The sequence below is a fragment of the Protopterus annectens genome, chromosome 7.part1, assembly GCF_019279795.1.
Source record: "Protopterus annectens isolate FY-2018-M chromosome 7.part1, PAN1.0, whole genome shotgun sequence".
Taxonomy (NCBI): Eukaryota; Metazoa; Chordata; order Ceratodontiformes; family Protopteridae; genus Protopterus; species Protopterus annectens.
Window position 1 is genome coordinate 484,079,923 of NC_056740.1, and position 22,820 is coordinate 484,102,742.

The window sequence follows — 22,820 nt, forward strand, 5'->3', positions numbered from 1 at the left end:
AAGCAGCTTACAGGAGTTCACCTGCAGCTTCAGGAAGACATTTTTTTGGTCCTCACCTTTGGGTTCAGTGGGGGTGCAATTTTCCAGGGTGCCAATCATACCTCTCAATCTCTTAGAACAAGAAATCTGGATGAAGCCATAAATAACAGAGGGACAAAGGCCCAGAAATAGAGACAATTTTAAATATTGCTCTTAGAAAGTTGATAGAATAACATATTTTGCATTAGCATCATTCTTTTCTGAAGGATATGAAGTCTGAAACACAAATGAATGTCATTATTTTCTAACTTCAGTCTTTAATGATTTGCCAGTAATGTGAAAGAAAACCACAATTTTATGAAAAGTACAACAAAAATAGACCAAAATATGAGGCCGTAATCTGGACATTCTGCGAAAATCTGTACAGTTGAGAGGTAGGTTCTGCAAACAAAAAACATCTGTAATACTGTGCAGACTGCAGAAAATGCTTAAAATGAGCAAAATACACAAAAGGTCTGGTTTCAGCTTAGTTTGGACCTCCTTTAGTTTAAAACTTTTGCTTTATCTGTTCTTATTTCTACCTATAAAAAGCGCACAAATATGAAAAAAACAAAAAAATAAAAAGTATTACACATTAGACTATATCAGTGCGTGTGCGTGTGTGTGTATGTGTGTGTGTGCGCGCGCGTGTGCAAGTGCATATCTTTCTGGCTGTTGATGCTTTTAATCCTGGCATTTCAACATGGAATTAATTTGCAAAGGGCTCCATCTGGTGGTTAAATGTAAACACAACATGTAAACAATTTCCTTGAAAACATAAAACATTTGGGACAAGAATGTAATATAAGTTAATCAGAATAGAGTGTATGAATTTTTAGGAACAGATTTAAGGTCAGTAATAAAATATGAACAAATGAAATTAAAGCTCAGCAAGGAATACTTCTGAAGACTAAAAAGTAATATTGAAAACTGCCTGACATCTAGAAATAAACTCCAAGCTATAAATCAATTTGTTCTTCCTGTTCTAACTTACAGCTTTGGGGTGATTGATTGGTCCCAAAAAAGTATTAAATCAATTGGTCTTAAAAGCAAGAAAACAATTCTTCATACTTACGGAATGATCTCTAAAAATCAGTGCCTACCAAGATTATATGTTCCTTATTTGGAAGGAGGTATGGGCGTCCTCAGAATTGACTATTTGTGTTGGTCTGCATACATATCGGCTGACCTCATCAGATCCAATAATAGTAAAAGTTTTAAAATGTGAGAAAAAATGGTGTGCAGGCAGATGATTATCTGTCTAAATAATTTTATCTTTAATATTCTTTTTGCTAACGCTGTTCTGCTGTTTTAACTATGTAACATTAAAATGCAGTAATGTGTCTGGCTGTACTCATTAATGTAATACTGTACAGTACAGTGGAGCTTCTGGACCTCATTTCACTCACATAAAAGGAATATTGATGGTCAGTTAGGAATTATCTGTGAGGTGTAGCATATGTAAATGAATAACGAAAAAAAATAGCATGCTAGTGACATCACATGGTCCAGATGGTGGACGAAAGTGGGATAAAAAGGGCCTGAATGGTCTTCTGCACATTGTACACACACACACACACACACACACACACACACACACACACACACACACACACACACACACACACACAGTAGTATAGGATGTTGTTAATGTTACAAACAGTAAGAGAAACATTGCAATGCGTTAGCAGGTCCAGGTGATTATGTTGGACACTGGACCTTGGATAACTGCAGGTCATCAAACACCATCATTACATGAGACCTAGTGTTCTCTGTAATCACCACTTCCTGTACTGTAATGCTTTAGAAACTGTAGTACATCCAAATTCCATGTTGAAGAGGTGACTACTTTAGTCTGTTTTTGTTTAGTGTAAAAGAAACAGGCATTTCATTATTTCAATTAACATCCAAACTATTTCTGTCTGCCTTTTGTTTTATTAAGTTGATGAGGGGGGTGGTGGCCCCTTCCTACAAATGGAACTGACCAAAGAAAATCCACTAGAATCTATCAGAATATTAGAGTGTGCAGTGGTTGTAAATCTACATTACCATTTTACCATTCTGGGAGTTGTGCAGGTGTACTAGAGAGGTCCAGTTCTCTATATTAACATATCCTTAGAAATATGACAAACCTCAGATGTTATGCTGCTGATACAGAAAGGGTATATTATAGTGCTAACAGTGCATCATCCATTTATTTATTATGTGACACCAACTTTATCCTTTTAACGGTGGCAGGGGAGACAGGGCCAAATCCAAGCAAGAAATGGACGCAAAGAAGAGAACCAGTCCTATACTCGTCAGTAGACCTCAGCACAACACACAGACATACTCCCTACACACCACATTCATAGATAGGTACAGGCAGTTTATTTAGAGGATCATTATGTCAAGGAAACGGATGTCTTTCAGATATGTGTGAATCCGGAGCACCCAGCAAAACCACCACACAAACACAAGAAGGGTTTGTAGACATCACAGACATGGCACCTCAGCTAAGAACTCAGTTGGGGAACATAGCTCAGTTATGCAACAGCGATAACTGCTCCACCTGTCTGCCAGCCTTGTATGGTAGAAGAGCAGTGGTGTCCTAAAGAAACGACCGACATCCATATAAGAAATATGGTAAACTGTGCATCTTAGTAAAAAATCTGAAGGGAAGATGGCTTGAACTGCACTATATGTATTCATGCAATCTGTGGACTGGTGTAAACTGTGTAGGTATCTCATGAGCCACAGAGTAAGTTGTATTCCTAAAACTTTTTTCTGTCTGTGGTGTTTGACTATCATGTTTTATGCCATGTTTGAGCTGTAAGGCTTATTTTTAATATTTTCTCATTAAGTTGACCAGATGTGAACTAAAGAGAAGCAGTGAGTTATTGCACTGAATAAGAAAAAAAATATTCAGTGTCTGTAGTCAGAAGCACCAGTTTGTGTGAACACAAAAAAAGATATGTATTAAAAAAAGAAAAAGAATATGAAGACATGGGCAAAGTAATTTAAAGTTGTATTTGGTTTAGGATTAACAAAGTGTGACTATACATACTAAGAAAATGAACAGTTCTTTTTCTAACTATTGTTCTGTAGGTTTGGAAGGTACCAAAAACTGGGCCTGGATGTAAACATTTCATGACTTGCACTGCATGTGTGTCAGCCCCATCTCTCATGAACTGTGGCTGGTGTGAAGGATCATGCACCTGGAAAAGTGAGTGTGAAAAGGAGTGGAAAAGTGATGTGTGCCCCCCCGAGGTAACTCATGTAAGTAGCAGCATTCTAATACGATGTCCTTTAGTCTCCTTTTAATTACAGCTGTATATGCATTAGTAAAAGGCACGTCAGACTTCAGCAGGTGTAAATAACATGGTGATTGCTTATATTAGGACACACCACCATTCTTTGTGCAGATTTGGGCAGAGCTGACTTGTTTGACATCCGAGTGGGTTTGTCAGTTACGTGTTCTGCAGGTTTCTTAATTCTTATTCAAATTCTGTACTTTTTTCCAACATTAAAAAGCTTAAGGTTAAAGTATTAATAAAAGAAACTGTAATAATGGCATTAGAAAACTTAATGTGAGTGAAAGATGACCACGCTCATCAAGCAAGGGGACTGCCCCCCCCCCGCTATACATAGTTTTAAGTGCCTTTCATTCCCTTTGGGGGATGCAGGGAGGGGGATTAAGTCTCCCAGTGGACATTATGCTGTTTTTTTCATCTCATTTTCTTAAGAGCAACAACTGAAAAATAGGTCTGACAGTATAAGTTTGGCGCATGTGACACCGGGGTGGTGGTTGCTACTGTGCATCCTAGTATGTCTGAGTATAAGCAATTGCAGATAACATATACTGTTGCTACTTACTACACACAATAAAAAGCATAGAGTTCTGCTGAAAGTGAAGTAAAATAGAAGATCTTCTGGCTCTCAGTCAGTGGAATGTGATATCTTATGGTAGGTGGAGAACAGATTAGATCTGTGTGGGATTTGAACTTACAGCAGGAGTTTATCCTGTTCGTCTAACATAAAGCATTCTTTATAAATTGACAGTTCTTTAGTAGTACTTGCAGTTACTTCTGTGTGTTTTGAAAAATCACTGTTAAAAACAGTAGGTTTGCTGCTGTTCCGTGGCTTATTTCTCATTTTCTGACATTCCTGCAGTCTTGTAACTAAGCCTCTAACAAACAATCAAACAATAAATAAATAAGGTCTGCAGCAAATTTGAAAAACTTGTATAGTTAACACTGGATTACTGCTGCAATGGTCTAAGCAATTTGGTTATACGCTGCCAAAGATAGGACAGATCAGACAACTTTCCAAAGCTTGGGCACACCTTTTGGATGCCCTAAATGCCAGGAGCTTGGGCAGAGCTCCATATGAGAGGCAGTCAGATCACTCAAAAGCTTCCGAACTTTCTTGCCACCAAGTTACGCTTTGCAGATATTCATTAGCCCTTACTGACTGAGGAAGAATCGCTGTTGTTGGTCTTGGGGGAAGTAACAATTAAAGGTTTACAACTTAGCCGAGTTAGGTGCTTGTTTCCTAAGTAGTGCACTTGCCATAGGTCAGTCCTTTTCCAGATAGTTTCCCAGGACAACAAAACCAGTGAGGTTTGTGAGTTCTCTTGTTGTCCCTATTTGTTGAACAGAGAAGACTTACTGGAATTTCCACAGGGATCACTTCTAGACTTAAATAGGTTCACAGGTGTGTACTAGGCTAATGGCCCTGGAGCCTTTACAAGCCTTGCCCATAGGATTACCCTGGCATCGTGCCACCAGACCTTAGTTCCCAGTGCCTCTGTCAAGTAGAGCCACTGGAGTGATCCATGGAGTGAATTTTCTATTTCCCATCCACTCATCAAGATTTCTCTTGAAGAAGGTCAGTGAGGTGCTCTGCTTGACATGTATGGGAAGTCTATTCCATAGCATGGCCAGTCTGTGGGGCATGAACCTGTCCCTCCAGTATGTTCTGTTGATTCTGGTAATGAGGTTGAGGTCTCTGGAGTGTGTGGTGTAGAGGGATTAGAATTTCTTTAGATGTAGCATTTCTAACAGAGCTGGGTCTGACATGGCTTTGTAAGTAAAGCAAAAATTGCCTCTAATAGGCAATATGAGACAGAGAATAGTTGGTGTTTTTTGAGTCTGTCCATATAGGACAAGTGTTTAAGACCTAGGATCCTCTTTGTGAGGTACTTATGAGGCCTCTCCAGTTGTTGTGGTGTCTAGTGAGGTACATGCCAAATGGGGCATTGTACTCGATGATTGGCCTAATGAGGGAAGAGTAGAGGAAGACAATGACCTCTTTCTTCCTGGATGCAAAACCCTTATAAAGAGATGTGATAAGGACTTTCTGACCACAGTGGCAATGTGGTGGTCAAAAGAAAGGTTGCTGTCAACATCTGTTCCCACATCTCTTATAATGCCTTCTGTGTTCAGTGGACTACCATCGATGTGGTAACTCATGGGAACCAGGTTTTTCCCAAAGGGGATGACGACACATGTTTTGGCATTGAGCATAAGGACATGGTTCTGACACCAGTCGTTGGTAACAGTGAGGCCATTCTGTAGGATGTCAACATCACTTGGGGAGTTAATAATAGCTCCCAACTTGCAATTGTCTGCAAACTTTGTCAGCCAGAGTCCCTTTGTGTTGGCCTGGACTTCAGCAAAATAGATACCAAACAGGAGAGGACCCAGGACCGAACCCTGTGGGACTCCACTCGTGACTGGTCGGCAGTCTGACTTGGAGTCAGCTACTTTCACACTGTGGGTACTATCTCTGAGCCAGCTTGCAATCCACCTAGTGATATATGGGTTGATGCCTAGCAGTGACTTTTTATATGATTTCTGAGTGGGGAACTGTATCAAAGGCCTTGGCCAGATCAAGGTAGGCTGTATGAACCACCTTGCCTTCATCCACGACTGACTCAAAGAAGTCGACCAAGTTGAGCATTCATGCTCTACCCTTCACATAACCAAACTGTGTGAGATCCAGAGTTTGGAGATTCCCTATATCCTTGTTTATTAGGTCCATGATGATGCTTTCCATAGCTTTGTATATCAGACTCATCAGGCTAATGGAGCAATAGTTCCCAGGGTCTGTAGTCGCTCCTCCTTTGTGAAGAGGGATGACTGTAGCAGTGCGCCATTCAGTAGGGACAAACCCTGATGTGAGGCCATGGTTGAACAGGGCACACAGGTGAGGTGCCAGTTCACCTGCAGTTCATGTAGAACACAGCCAGGGATATTGTCAGGTCCCATAGAAGCTGTATTCTTGGCCTTGGACAGTTCTGTTTTAACCTATGCAGCAGTAATACTGGGTGCCTGGCATGTGATTGTTCCTTTGGGGAGAGAGAAGGGTAAAGTTGGCACTGAATCTGTCGGCCAGTATATTGACAATATCTGTTGGCTCGGGAAAGGATGTACCATTATGCAGTAGCTCAAAGCAAATGTGGGTATTGCCATGGAGATTCTTTACATAACTACAGAATGCCTTGTGGTTGTCTTTACTATCTGCTGCAATCCTGTTTTCATAGCTAGCTTTAGAGGATTTGATGAGTGATCTCAACTTTTTGTTGAGGGTGATAAGGGGGTTTTGCCAGTCTTGGGGCTTCACCTTATTCTGCATCAGTTTCCTCCCTCTGTGGTAAAGTTTGTTTATGGCAGAGGCAAACCAGATTGGCTTCCTTTTTTTGGAGGAAAGCATCTTGGTTCTATTGGGTATGGCGATATCCATGCATTTGTGTACATGTTCGTACAGTGCAGTGGTGTATGATTCGGCGGTCATGCAACTATTCTCCATTTGCATGGGTGCTGTGAAGTTAGCCACCTCTGTTTTTGGAGCCCAAAGTTAGCTGTGGAGAAGTTTTTCATGGTGGTTACCTTTGTGGGGGAGGGGTGGAAGGGATATGTATTTCCAAGGGGATTAGTTTGTGGTCAGATCTAACCAGGGAGGAGAAGACCATTGGTGTAGAGCAACAGTCGCCCATGTTAGTAATGACGAGGTCAAGGATGTTGCTACCTCTAGTGGGGGTAAGAACGAGCTGGTCCAGGGCATTGGAATTAATGAATTCCAGGAAATGTTGGGAAAATGTATTGGTACATGAGTAGTTTCCCAGTTAATGGAGGGGTAGTTGAAGTTGCCCAGTATGAGAGTGTTAGTTTGGACCCTAATATTCTCCAGGGTCCTTAGGAATGTGGAGTGTGAGTCTTGGGACATGGTTGGGGACCTATAGCAGGCTACGACCGGAATTGCTGTCTTACCCAATGTTAGCTGCACCTGAAGTATCTCTGATGCGTTATGTTGGGCTACCAGTTGGGAGGTGTGCACATCCTTTATGAATATGGAAACACCACCACCTTTGGGGCTTTCGTCCAAGTTCTGGGTCCGAAAGGTGTGGAATGAGTTATTTATTTCTGTTTCTCCACTGACTGTTAATAGGAAAATAAAAGATTTCCCTGTCTTCTGACACAGAGTTCGAGTCAGTGCAGCAGGCGTACTGCTCTTCAGTATTTCTCCTTAAGCTGGAAATTCTGTTTATGAGGGCTGTAATTCTCATTTACACCCAGTATAGTTTTCTTTTCTGAAACTATAGCAAAGTGAAAGATTTGTTTCAGTGGGAACAGAGTGAAGTCTGTATCCCCCAGCACAAGTTTTATGACTTGCTGCAACTGGCATTTCCACACCTTGCAGCTGTCCATCCTGTTTCATCAGCTCTAGAAGATGTTTTTTTAACAACTTGCTGTATGCCTGACAGTCAAACACATGCCGGTAAAAAACTCTTGTAGGTTCCCCATAGTACATCATGGACTTCAATAGCCTTTTTCTTACCCCACATCTGAACCTGCAGCTATTTCCTTATCAGAACCATCTCGACTGCTGATCAGTTTCCTGAATGCTACCCCATTTCCCCTTTCAGAGTGGGAAAGTGTTTGATAGATTTCAGACTAAAGTCTATCTTCTTCTGAGAACTTGAGAAAGTTAACCATTAACCTTTGTTCGTTAGAGGTTAAACTTTCATTGAACACCTTTATTGTATCTGTTTCTCAGGTAACCAAACACTCTTTAAAGTTCTGTTATGATTCTGCTAATGCACTATCCATGGCTGCTGGTTCTGTTAGTTAAGAAATATATTGCTTGGTTACTTTCTCGGAACTTTCTATAAGATGTCAAAGTTGTTCTGTTTGGCTCTTCAGATGCTGTGGACCTAAACATTTGTTGCTAGAGGGATACTGATTTAAGAGTTTTTTCCAGTATTGTTCAATCCCCTTCATCCTAAAAAATAAAAATAAATATTTTTTTCTTTTCTTTTCAGGACATTTTCTCAAGAATATATTTATCACCCCTAGCAAGGATGAAACAAACACTAGATTTATGTGTGTGTGTATATATATATATATATATATATATATATATATATATATATATATATATATATATATATATATATATATATATATATGACGTTTCTTAGAAAAAATTGGGGCGCCTCCAACTGACAAAGACAGTCAAAAAAGTATTTGACTACTTGCCCCATCCATTTCTTCCCTCCCACCCTGGCAATCCCTTTAAACTGTCCTTCAGTCTAGGCCTTCATTTACCTAGTGGCATCATGTTTTCTCAGACAGATGGTTTCTGAGCATATTTCTACAGGAATCCAGATGACAGTGGGAATCTCAACCTCGTTTTCTGTGGATCCCACTTCAGCTTGTAAATTGAGCTTTCTTCTTTCCTGCACTTGTAGAATGAATTTTGTCTCACTGGGTTGTAATACTTGCCCCCCCCCCCCCAGGTCTAAGAGGTAATAGTTTTTTATTCTGAATCTTCTGCTGCCAAAAAAAGAAGGAACCTTGAAGAACAGTCCTAGTCCTTCCCTTGCTACTTCTGTTACCTTCCTCAGTCTCCTGGTAATGTTAGACTGAAAATATGACTATCATCTCATTCCAAATTGTATGTTTTTATTTAAGATTTTATGTGTCTGTCTTACCTTTTGGGCAACCATTTGCACTTTAGGGTACTTACAAAGTGTCCATTCCCAGTACTTATAGGCATTCACATCTTTCCATTTTTGGGAAATGGTCTTATCTGCATTTTTTTTTTCTACAAATGTTAGGATTGTCTGACATGCACCAAGAAGCTCCTTTTAAATCTGCAGTTTCAGTTGAACTTTCTGAAATATCTTTCTTTCTTTACAACAGTTTAGCTTTTTCTGGGAGGTCTTTGAATGCATACTAGGAACAGAGTCGTCCTTGGGATAGCGTAGAAATGTTCAAAGAAAACTTCCCGATCTTTTCTGTCTAGACACTGCCGTCTACCACGTCTATGAAAACTGACATCATATTCCAGTATGCTATAAATACATTGATTAATACAAATATTAATACATATATGATGTTGAATAAGTAACTGTGGTGGTGGTGCTGCGGTAGCGTTGTCGCCTCGTAGCAAGACGTGGTCCCGTTCGATTCTCAGCTAGAGCGTCTTCTGTGTGGAGGCATATGTGAATGGGGCGTGCCTTCGTTGAAGGTTGTGCGTCAGGGCTGGTAGCCTGGTACGTAAAAATCCACTACCAATCATTAGCAGACTGGAGTTCCGCTGTGGCGACCCCTAACCAGGAAAAGCCGAAAGACACTCTCATATGATGTTGAATAACACACATATACAATTAGTAGTACAGGATAAACACAATATCGTATAGTATTGAGTGAGTTTCCTCTGGGTACACCGGTTTCCTCCCACATTCCAAAGACATGCATCTGGAGCATTTCTTCCCAGGCCTACACTGAAAATAGGTTCTGTCCTAGTCAGACTTTCCCAGTCAACAAATGTTAAATAAATAAATAAACAAAAGCATGTTATATGTGCATGAGTTTATTACTCAGTCATAAAGCAAATGTCAGAGAAGAACCTTCAGACAATTAATGAGGAAGAGAGAAAGGGGGGTGAGTAAAAGTATTTGCTAGGGGTAATAAGTGGGGTAGGTACAAGAGGAGGGATAAATAATGTGCAAAATCAAGATTAAGGGTTGTTGTTGTTTGTCTTTCGGCTTTTCCTGGTTAGGGGTCACCACAGTTTAACTCCAGTCCGCTAATGATTGGCAGTTGGTTTTTGTGGTGTCGAGTTGCCAGCCTGACACCCAACCTTCAACGAAGGCACGCCCATTCAATGCATGTCTTTCGAACGCCCACTCGACCGCGGGGGGGACATGCAGACTCCACACAGAAGGCACTCCCCAACCCAAGTCGAGAATCGAACAGGAGTACCTCTTGCTGTGAGGCAACAACACTACCAGTGCACCACCGCGGAATACAAAAGTCAAGATTAAGGGTGAGGGAAGTAATAGTGAGAGAAACAAAATAGGAAAAGGAGAGCTCAGATGTTTACAGGTATTAGAGGAGAAGGAGCTGAAATCATTAGCCAGGAGTCTGAACCCTTTCATATTTTTATAAGAACGGAGTTACAGACCGAGTATCGCTTGGTCCATGCCTTCCCTTCTCCCTTCCTCTTCCATGTAATGTGTCACGATCACTGTTTCAAACTTTGCTTGGGGGACTATAGCAAAAGGGTTGAAAGTGTGCAAGGTTTGTGGAACAAGAAAGGCAGTTAAAAGCACATACATTTCAAATAGATATCGGCAGCTGTCAATGTTCTTAATGTCTTTAATCTGTGCTCCCCAGCACCTCTGCACATTAGCACATCTTATCCCCTGTGAAGAATTGTCATGATTACCTGGGAGGTAACATTTCAGTTCATTTACAGAACTCCTGGATGATAAATGTCCTGCCCCTTACTATTTCCTTTTCTTTCCAAACACTATACCTTTAGTTATTGGTCCAAAATCTCCTCCATGTTCTACACCTCTCTCTCGTTTTCCTTCTACCTCTCCTAAAACAATCTCTCTTAATACTAAAGTCTTCTATATTTATCATTTTCTTTCCTTCTATCAGGTTTATTTCCAAATATGCCTCATAGCTTTTTATATGAAGCTGTTATTGATTAATGTATACCCAGGTTAAATGTTCTATAATTGTTGATTGCATACCTCTGTTTACTATTATCTTTGTGTAATGATGGAATTTTTCTGAGGCCTATTACCCAAGGACCTCGGTTGAAAAGAGGTAGCTTTCAGCCCAATTAGACTGTCCAGGAAAACAAATACAGTAAATAAATGAATGAATGAATAAATAAATAAATATGATTATTCAGGCTTTATTCATTCAGTTAGAGCATGAAATTATAGCAGACAAGCTGATCAGGACAAGGATAAACCCTCACCAGTAAGAGTTACAACTGCCGACCTTCCAGGATTCTGTGTTTCATGGCCTCTCTGATTATCGTGAGCTGCTGGGACAGACTTTACATGAGAAAATTCCAGTAGAACTTTTAGTCAGTTTGGCTTCACCATCAGCAACATTTATTTATCTACTTATTTACTGATATTTGTTTACTGGGAAAGCCTGACTGGATTATTGCACCTGTTTTCAGTGGATGGTCAGGATGAAAAGCTCCAGAAATATAAATATAATATTTGGACAGAGAAAACAAGTTGATGAAAAGAATATTATCAAATGTTAAAGAGATCACAAATTGCAGTTCACGAATATAACAGTAAGCACATTGAGTGCACACTTTGCAACATAGATGACTAGATAATATAGCCTAGGCAAAATTAAGTTTGTCCTTTCCCTAAGGAATAAATTAACCATGTTTAGAGGAAAGACCGTCTAGCTTGCCAATATACCAAAACACTTGTTCCCATAATAAGTGTCCAGGCTGTTCTTAAAAATATCTAAACTAGTACTTGCTTTAATGTAATTTGGTAGTCTGTTCCATGCATCAGCTACTCTGTCAGAGAACCAGTTAGTGCACTTCTCATTCCTATAGAACCTTCTACATAGGTTATCTGATGATTCTCTAGTACTTTAATGTAATTTGGTAGTCTGTTCCATGCATCAGTTACTCTGTCAGAGAACCAGTTAGTGCACTTCTCATTCCTATAGAACCTTCTACATAGGTTGTCTGATGATTCTCTAGTACTTTAATGTAATTTGGTAGTCTGTTCCATGCATCAGTTACTCTGTCAGAGAACCAGTTAGTGCACTTCTCATTCCTATAGAACCTTCTACATAGGTTATCTGATGATTCTCTAGTACTTTAATGTAATTTGGTAGTCTGTTCCATGCATCAGTTACTCTGTCACAGAACCAGTTAGTGCACTTCTCATTCCTATAGAACCTTCTACATAGGTTGTCTGATGATTCTCTAGTACTTTAATGTAATTTGGTGTCTGTTCCATGCATCAGTTACTCTGTCACAGAACCAGTTAGTGCACTTCTCATTCCTATAGAACCTTCTACATAGGTTGTCTGATGATTCTCTAGTACTTTAATGTAATTTGGTAGTCTGTTCCATGCATCAGTTACTCTGTCACAGAACCAGTTAGTGCACTTCTCATTCCTATAGAACCTTCTACATAGGTTATCTGATGATTCTCTAGTACTTTAATGTAATTTGGTGTCTGTTCCATGCATCAGTTACTCTGTCACAGAACCAGTTAGTGCACTTCTCATTCCTATAGAACCTTCTACATAGGTTATCTGATGATTCTCTAGTACTTTAATGTAATTTGGTAGTCTGTTCCATGCATCAGTTACTCTGTCACAGAACCAGTTAGTGCACTTCTCATTCCTATAGAACCTTCTACATAGGTTGTCTGATGATTCTCTAGTACTTTAATGTAATTTGGTGTCTGTTCCATGCATCAGTTACTCTGTCACAGAACCAGTTAGTGCACTTCTCATTCCTATAGAACCTTCTACATAGGTTGTCTGATGATTCTCTAGTACTTTAATGTAATTTGGTAGTCTGTTCCATGCATCAGTTACTCTGTCACAGAACCAGTTAGTGCACTTCTCATTCCTATAGAACCTTCTACATAGGTTGTCTGATGATTCTCTAGTACTTTAATGTAATTTGGTAGTCTGTTCCATGCATCAGTTACTCTGTCACAGAACCAGTTAGTGCACTTCTCATTCCTATAGAACCTTCTACATAGGTTATCTGATGATTCTCTAGTACTTTAATGTAATTTGGTAGTCTGTTCCATGCATCAGTTACTCTGTCACAGAACCAGTTAGTGCACTTCTCATTCCTATAGAACCTTCTACATAGGTTATCTGATGATTCTCTAGTACTTTAATGTAATTTGGTGTCTGTTCCATGCATCAGTTACTCTGTCACAGAACCAGTTAGTGCACTTCTCATTCCTATAGAACCTTCTACATAGGTTGTCTGATGATTCTCTAGTACTTTAATGTAATTTGGTAGTCTGTTCCATGCATCAGTTACTCTGTCACAGAACCAGTTAGTGCACTTCTCATTCCTATAGAACCTTCTACATAGGTTGTCTGATGATTCTCTAGTACTTTAATGTAATTTGGTAGTCTGTTCCATGCATCAGTTACTCTGTCACAGAACCAGTTAGTGCACTTCTCATTCCTATAGAACCTTCTACATAGGTTGTCTGATGATTCTCTAGTACTTTAATGTAATTTGGTAGTCTGTTCCATGCATCAGTTACTCTGTCACAGAACCAGTTAGTGCACTTCTCATTCCTATAGAACCTTCTACATAGGTTGTCTGATGATTCTCTAGTACTTTAATGTAATTTGGTAGTCTGTTCCATGCATCAGTTACTCTGTCACAGAACCAGTTAGTGCACTTCTCATTCCTATAGAACCTTCTACATAGGTTGTCTGATGATTCTCTAGTACTTTAATGTAATTTGGTAGTCTGTTCCATGCATCAGTTACTCTGTCACAGAACCAGTTAGTGCACTTCTCATTCCTATAGAACCTTCTACATAGGTTGTCTGATGATTCTCTAGTACTTTAATGTAATTTGGTGTCTGTTCCATGCATCAGTTACTCTGTCACAGAACCAGTTAGTGCACTTCTCATTCCTATAGAACCTTCTACATAGGTTGTCTGATGATTCTCTAGTACTTTAATGTAATTTGGTAGTCTGTTCCATGCATCAGTTACTCTGTCACAGAACCAGTTAGTGCACTTCTCATTCCTATAGAACCTTCTACATAGGTTATCTGATGATTCTCTAGTACTTTAATGTAATTTGGTGTCTGTTCCATGCATCAGTTACTCTGTCACAGAACCAGTTAGTGCACTTCTCATTCCTATAGAACCTTCTACATAGGTTGTCTGATGATTCTCTAGTACTTTAATGTAATTTGGTAGTCTGTTCCATGCATCAGTTACTCTGTCACAGAACCAGTTAGTGCACTTCTCATTCCTATAGAACCTTCTACATAGGTTGTCTGATGATTCTCTAGTACTTTAATGTAATTTGGTAGTCTGTTCCATGCATCAGTTACTCTGTCACAGAACCAGTTAGTGCACTTCTCATTCCTATAGAACCTTCTACATAGGTTGTCTGATGATTCTCTAGTACTTTAATGTAATTTGGTAGTCTGTTCCATGCATCAGTTACTCTGTCACAGAACCAGTTAGTGCACTTCTCATTCCTATAGAACCTTCTACATAGGTTGTCTGATGATTCTCTAGTACTTTAATGTAATTTGGTGTCTGTTCCATGCATCAGTTACTCTGTCACAGAACCAGTTAGTGCACTTCTCATTCCTATAGAACCTTCTACATAGGTTGTCTGATGATTCTCTAGTACTTTAATGTAATTTGGTAGTCTGTTCCATGCATCAGTTACTCTGTCACAGAACCAGTTAGTGCACTTCTCATTCCTATAGAACCTTCTACATAGGTTATCTGATGATTCTCTAGTACTTTAATGTAATTTGGTAGTCTGTTCCATGCATCAGTTACTCTGTCACAGAACCAGTTAGTGCACTTCTCATTCCTATAGAACCTTCTACATAGGTTGTCTGATGATTCTCTAGTACTTTAATGTAATTTGGTAGTCTGTTCCATGCATCAGTTACTCTGTCACAGAACCAGTTAGTGCACTTCTCATTCCTATAGAACCTTCTACATAGGTTGTCTGATGATTCTCTAGTACTTTAATGTAATTTGGTAGTCTGTTCCATGCATCAGTTACTCTGTCACAGAACCAGTTAGTGCACTTCTCATTCCTATAGAACCTTCTACATAGGTTGTCTGATGATTCTCTAGTACTTTAATGTAATTTGGTAGTCTGTTCCATGCATCAGTTACTCTGTCACAGAACCAGTTAGTGCACTTCTCATTCCTATAGAACCTTCTACATAGGTTGTCTGATGATTCTCTAGTACTTTAATGTAATTTGGTGTCTGTTCCATGCATCAGTTACTCTGTCACAGAACCAGTTAGTGCACTTCTCATTCCTATAGAACCTTCTACATAGGTTGTCTGATGATTCTCTAGTACTTTAATGTAATTTGGTAGTCTGTTCCATGCATCAGTTACTCTGTCACAGAACCAGTTAGTGCACTTCTCATTCCTATAGAACCTTCTACATAGGTTGTCTGATGATTCTCTAGTACTTTAATGTAATTTGGTAGTCTGTTCCATGCATCAGTTACTCTGTCACAGAACCAGTTAGTGCACTTCTCATTCCTATAGAACCTTCTACATAGGTTGTCTGATGATTCTCTAGTACTTTAATGTAATTTGGTAGTCTGTTCCATGCATCAGTTACTCTGTCACAGAACCAGTTAGTGCACTTCTCATTCCTATAGAACCTTCTACATAGGTTGTCTGATGATTCTCTAGTACTTTAATGTAATTTGGTGTCTGTTCCATGCATCAGTTACTCTGTCACAGAACCAGTTAGTGCACTTCTCATTCCTATAGAACCTTCTACATAGGTTGTCTGATGATTCTCTAGTACTTTAATGTAATTTGGTAGTCTGTTCCATGCATCAGTTACTCTGTCACAGAACCAGTTAGTGCACTTCTCATTCCTATAGAACCTTCTACATAGGTTGTCTGATGATTCTCTAGTACTTTAATGTAATTTGGTGTCTGTTCCATGCATCAGTTACTCTGTCACAGAACCAGTTAGTGCACTTCTCATTCCTATAGAACCTTCTACATAGGTTGTCTGATGATTCTCTAGTACTTTAATGTAATTTGGTAGTCTGTTCCATGCATCAGTTACTCTGTCACAGAACCAGTTAGTGCACTTCTCATTCCTATAGAACCTTCTACATAGGTTGTCTGATGATTCTCTAGTACTTTAATGTAATTTGGTAGTCTGTTCCATGCATCAGTTACTCTGTCACAGAACCAGTTAGTGCACTTCTCATTCCTATAGAACCTTCTACATAGGTTATCTGATGATTCTCTAGTACTTTAATGTAATTTGGTAGTCTGTTCCATGCATCAGTTACTCTGTCACAGAACCAGTTAGTGCACTTCTCATTCCTATAGAACCTTCTACATAGGTTGTCTGATGATTCTCTAGTACTTTAATGTAATTTGGTAGTCTGTTCCATGCATCAGTTACTCTGTCACAGAACCAGTTAGTGCACTTCTCATTCCTATAGAACCTTCTACATAGGTTGTCTGATGATTCTCTAGTACTTTAATGTAATTTGGTAGTCTGTTCCATGCATCAGTTACTCTGTCACAGAACCAGTTAGTGCACTTCTCATTCCTATAGAACCTTCTACATAGGTTGTCTGATGATTCTCTAGTACTTTAATGTAATTTGGTAGTCTGTTCCATGCATCAGTTACTCTGTCACAGAACCAGTTAGTGCACTTCTCATTCCTATAGAACCTTCTACATAGGTTATCTGATGATTCTCTAGTACTTTAATGTAATTTGGTGTCTGTTCCATGCATCAGTTACTCTGTCACAGAACCAGTTAGTGCACTTCTCATTCCTATAGAACCTTCTACATAGGTTGTCTGATGATTCTCTAGTACTTTAATGTAATTTGGTGTCTGTTCCATGCATCAGTTACTCTGTCACAGAACCAGTTAGTGCACTTCTCATTCCTATAGAACCTTCTACATAGGTTGTCTGATGATTCTCTAGTACTTTAATGTAATTTGGTAGTCTGTTCCATGCATCAGTTACTCTGTCAGAGAACCAGTTAGTGCACTTCTCATTCCTATAGAACCTTCTACATAGGTTGTCTGATGATTCTCTAGTACTTTAATGTAATTTGGTAGTCTGTTCCATGCATCAGTTACTCTGTCAGAGAACCAGTTAGTGCACTTCTCATTCCTATAGAACCTTCTACATAGGTTGTCTGATGATTCTCTAGTACTTTAATGTAATTTGGTGTCTGTTCCATGCATCAGTTACTCTGTCAGAGAACCAGTTAGTGCACTTCTCATTCCTATAGAACCTTCTACATAGGTTGTCTGATGATTCTCTAGTACTTTAATGTAATTTGGTGTCTGTTCCATGCATCAGTTACTCTGTCACAGAACCAGTTAGTGCACTTCTCATTCCTATAGAACCTTCTACATAGGTTGTCTGATGATTCTCTAGTACTTTAATGTAATTTGGTGTCTGTTCCATGCATCAGTTACTCTGTCACAGAACCAGTTAGTGCACTTCTCATTCCTATAGAACCTTCTACATAGGTTATCTGATGATTCTCTAGTACTTTAATGTAATTTGGTAGTCTGTTCCATGCATCAGTTACTCTGTCACAGAACCAGTTAGTGCACTTCTCATTCCTATAGAACCTTCTACATAGGTTGTCTGATGATTCTCTAGTACTTTAATGTAATTTGGTAGTCTGTTCCATGCATCAGCTACTCTGTCAGAGAACCAGTTATTACACTTCTCATTCCTATATAATCTTTTTGTAATTTCGCCAAATCTTTTGGGTTTCTAATACCATAACAGGAATGGACCCCATTCCTAAGTCAAAGTACGATTAAATTTCATGAAATTAGTATTGTTTCAGTCTTTGATGTCAGCCAGAAGTGCTCTTTGCAGCACCCACAATGTGCCCAGTAATGACTCCTTCTTCAATTCGTACGGGGTTACATGGATTGGTAAAATATCTAAATATGATTGTAGATTCTTTTTGATAAGTCCCGTTGCTCCTTACTATTATTGGAATTGTCTGGGTATCTTTCTTCCACATTGCACTCATTTCTGCCTGCAGATCCTGGTATTTTATGACTTTGTCTCCCTGTACACAAGACAATGTAGTCACTGGGTGTGCCGATTTCAGTGATCAATGCTACTTTTGTCTTCTTTTCTTGGACCACTATATCCAGTTTTCTAGCATCTATCTTTTGAACTGTTGGTAATGGGTGATCCCATGTGATATAAACATCATTTTCTATGATGCTTTGAGGATCATGTTTCCAGTATTTTTCATCCACTTCAGTACCATAATGTTTGCACAATCCCCGGTGTAACAGTCTTACCACATTATTATGCCTTTCAGTATACAGTTCTGTGCAACTGTTTCCAAATTTGGTTTTACAAAACCTACATTCGTCTGTTTCTCCCACATGTTCAATGGACTTTGTAAACCAGCGTTTTTGTAGCCCACTATCTTGGGCTGCCAAATAACCTTTCATCTCTTGGTTTGAATTCACGTCTCCTTAACCATTCCTGCATTCATTCCTGATCAATATGAGGTTCTTCCAGAAGTTTTGTATACTTGCTTTTTCCACATTTCTTGCCTTCTCATCTGGTCTTTCACCTTATATTCTTTCTTTTAGTTTTTGGCACATTCAGTTGCTGCCTGATTTTTATCTACTTCTGGTTTGATTTCTATTCCTACTTGACGCCGATATGTTTCTGCTAAATTAAGCAGAGAAGTCATCTTAGATTTATTCTGTTCTGCATAGGTTGTCTGATGATTCTGTAGTACTTTTTGATAACCCCAAACATTCCCACAGGTAGTTGTCTCTAAATGCCCTATATACTTGGATAAGATCTCCTCTTAAATGTCTGTAAGAGACACTGCACAAGTTCAGATATTTTAGTCTTTCATAATAACTTAAATTTTCACATCCATGGATGCTCTTGGTATATTTCCTCTATACTCTTTCCAGTTTACTCATGGTTGTTTTCTTATAGGGTTTCCATATTGTTATTCCATACTCAAGTTTGGGTCTAATGTAATTAACAATGTCTTCATCATGTTTGATTTCATAGACATAAATCTTTTTATAGAATCTATAGTTCTATAACTGTCATTAACCAATTGGTTGATAAGATTAGAAAAACTCATAGCTGAATCTACCCATATACCCAGGTCCTTCAATGAGTCTACAGTTTCAATCACTGTGTGCTGTATTAAACAGTCACCTTTCAATTTATGTCTCCCAAATTTCATATGCTTAGTTTTTGATGTATTTATCAGCATATTATTCTCCTGTGCCCAAATGGTCAATTTAGTGAAGCTATTTTGCAGACATGCCTTATCTGTAACACATGTAATCAGTTTACCCAGTTTCAGGTCATCTGCATACAGATTGCAGAACACCTCAGATGAAAATGTTAGGTGTGAAAGATACAATCTAAACAAGTAAGGGCCATGGAGAGAGCCCTGTGTGACACCCTGACTGTAACCACAGATTGCACCTCTCCAATTGCTGTATGATACTTGCCATGTCCTATTTGTAAGCCATGCAGCTATCCATCTTATCAAGAGTACATCAATACTTAGTTGTAATAATTTATTGATCATTGTTTTATGTATGACCCTGCCAAATGCTAAAGTTAAATCTATATAAATTACATTGCAGCACAATTTTTCATTCATAGCTGTTATTATATTGTTATAGAACATCATGTTACAGGTGGTAATAGCTATATTTTCAACATATGCATGCTGATACACGGTTTCAAGTCCCAACCTATCTAGTTCTGACAGTAACTTAACTTATCCAATAGTACCTTCTGCATTATTTTTCTACAACATGAAAGTAGACTTAAGGGTCTACATGACTCTGGATTTATCCTACTCCCCTTACCCTTAAAGACAGGTTTAATAAGCACATGTCTCCAGTCTTGAGGAATCTCCCCGTATTTATTTGACCTAGTGAATAATAAATATAATGGTACTGTAAGTTCTTGCTGAAGTGTTCTCAGGTCATTGTTACTAATTCCATCTCCTGCCTGTGCTTTGTTTGTATCCAGTTTGCACAGTTCTTTTCTGATATAATCTAATTTGAGCCCAGTATCTGGGGTTGCCTGGATGTCACTAGGACAGCTTATCACACCTTTTGTGGAGCCAAACTGTTTTGCATAAGATTTTGTAAATATATCTAAATCTGTTGTGTTTGAGAATAACATTTAGAATCTGCACACAGTTTACCAAATTGTGTCTTTACTCTTTCCACATCTTATGTATCTATAAAAGGTTTCCTATTATGCTCAATATCTTCATATACATGTTCTTCAAATTTTTCTTCATTTTGTCAAACACTATGCTTAATCTGTTTGTCCAGCTTGTTTATTTCAGTTTTCAAAGTTGTAGTTCGACCTCTCTTCCATTTCTTATATTTTTTGTCTCTCACCTTAATCAGATATCGTGTTCTTATGGAAATTTGTCCTCCTGATGTTGTATACCTAGATCCTGATGTTAAACATTTTTTTGATTTTTTGCAGTCTAACAACTTCTCTTTCAAAACTTTCCACATTCCATCTGCAGTTTTCCACCGAACACCTCACTCCAGCTAGTTTTACATAATAACTGTTTTGCTTCCGTATAATCTGTAATTAACCTTCTGTGCATAGGTTTAGATTTCAGTTTGGCAGAATTATCTAGCAACAGATTAACCTTTATAACCTCATGATCACTGCACATCAATGGTGGTAAACGTTGACATAAAGTAACAGTAATTTCTTAAGAAACACAAACAATGTCTAGTATGTTCCATTCCCTGGTAGTTTGTTTAAAACTGAAGCAATTGTTGCTCCTGAATGTACGTTGTAAATAATTTCCTTAATAATGTTGTTGAATCAATATTATTCCAGTCTGTTTCTAGTAAATTTCAGTCCCCAGCTAATATTATTCTTCCCTCCTGTGTTTCATACAAGAAATGTATGAATTCCTCTAGGTCATCTGCACTTGACTTTGGTGGTCTGTACACTCCAACAACTGTTATATGTTCCAGGGTTGTCTTCATTGTCACAGTTACACAGTCTATAGTATTGGTGTTATCATTGAACATGTAATAATCACAGGTCTCATAACTATCTTTAATCCCTGTCATAACACCTCCACCTCATTTTTTGTTAGAATGTCTGTTACAGTAAAAACATTTATACCCTGACAGAACTGGTTTCTAGTCATTGTTCTTTAACCATGTTTCACAAACAATAACAACGTTAATCTTGTGGGAACGTAGGAAATTTTCCAGTAAAAAAAAACTTTAAATGTTACTAGCTTTAACAACCACAATAAGAACTATGCTGGGGTGGAGGGATTAGTTCATCCAAGGATAGTGCCAGATCCGAGTCTTATTTAAGTGGTCTTTTAGTAGTTTTTCAAAGATGGAGAGGCTAGAAGTAGATCTAATTTGCAGAGGGATAGAATTCTATAGACTTTGGCCAGAGGACTGCGGGGTTTATATAAGCCGAGGTGATGTTGTTCATGAGATCATATTAGTCTATTAGGGTGATAGGAATGCAGAATGAGACTAAACGCAGGGCAGTCACCAGATCTGTGAATAGTGTTGTGTGTGATAACCTATATGTCATTTAAGTGGTAAGCCAGTTTGAGCCAATTGAATACCTTAAGGGCAGTACAGTGCTGGATGCAGTATAGTTTGTTGGTGGCAAATTTTGCAACCTTATTACTCTATACAAAGACAAATAATGGGGCTACACATGGCTGCAGGCAGGGATAATTTTTAGCTTTTACTGCAGTTCACATACCAAGAGACTTTTCTGCACACTTGTTCTGAACAATACGTCTGAAACTCCAAAGTCTGGTATTAGCAACAGAACTTAGTCATTTAGCCCTGTAGTTAGTAGGGAAGCAGACACTGAAAAGCAGCAGGCCGAGATTTGTTAAATTTGTTATTTATTTACTATTTATTTTATAAGCATGTGACCAGATAGATTTGTGTGAACACTGTAACCTACTCAACAAAACTCTCAACTTATTTGCTCAGAAATTCTAGATAAAAAACAAAAATAATAGTGGGGGGAGGCAAAGGCCCAAAATCAGGGACATCATTTAAAGTTACTCTTAATTCACTTACCAAGTTTTTAGATCCAGGCGCATTTTCTGAATGATAAAAAATGTGAAACTCTAATGTCTGGCATCACTGGCTGTAATCTTTAGTAATATATTAGGAAATATAACATTTTATGACAGACAGGGCAGAAATCAGGGACAGGTGAGAAATATGCCCCTCAGTATAATGCACTTTTAGTTTTTTTTTACTATGCGTATCATAGTGGATGGAGTGCGGAACAGCTAGTAAAAAAGAGTACTATGAAAATACAGAGTAGTTGTGTGGCCTCCAGTTCATTGTGCCGGACAGTTTCTGTTTGGGTTGTATTGATTGAAATGAGTTTGTTCCTGGTTCCTGTAATATTGTCAGTGTGGTTAGGCTAGCCTAAAGGCAGTGTGGTACAGAGAAGGCGATGGCATTGGTTGCTTGTAGTGATCTAGTGTAATACCTTTTGTGTACTTCCACTATGTGAGTGGCTGCCCTATCTCTCAAAAGAATTCTGTTACAAATGTCCTTGGTGTTGTAGGAACCCATGACCCCCCCCCCACCAAAGTCATACAGACAATGTTGACACATTTTAGAGAATGTTTGTACAAAACATTTTTGTCATTCTAGTATTAATAGCATAAATATGTTCATATTTACACCCAGACAGTTTTCTAGCTGTTTT

General features: G+C 38.7%; 1 protein-coding gene across 1 annotated transcript in view; it reads left to right on the plus strand.

Moving 5' to 3' along the window:
- The window catches only part of MST1R (macrophage stimulating 1 receptor), a 1,081,737-nt gene that overhangs the window by 798,091 nt on the left and 260,826 nt on the right, over positions 1 to 22,820 (plus strand). The window contains exon 5 of the mRNA XM_044078935.1: positions 3,106 to 3,276. Within this exon, the coding sequence (XP_043934870.1) occupies positions 3,106 to 3,276 (171 nt within the window). The remainder of the gene's footprint in view (positions 1 to 3,105; positions 3,277 to 22,820) is intronic.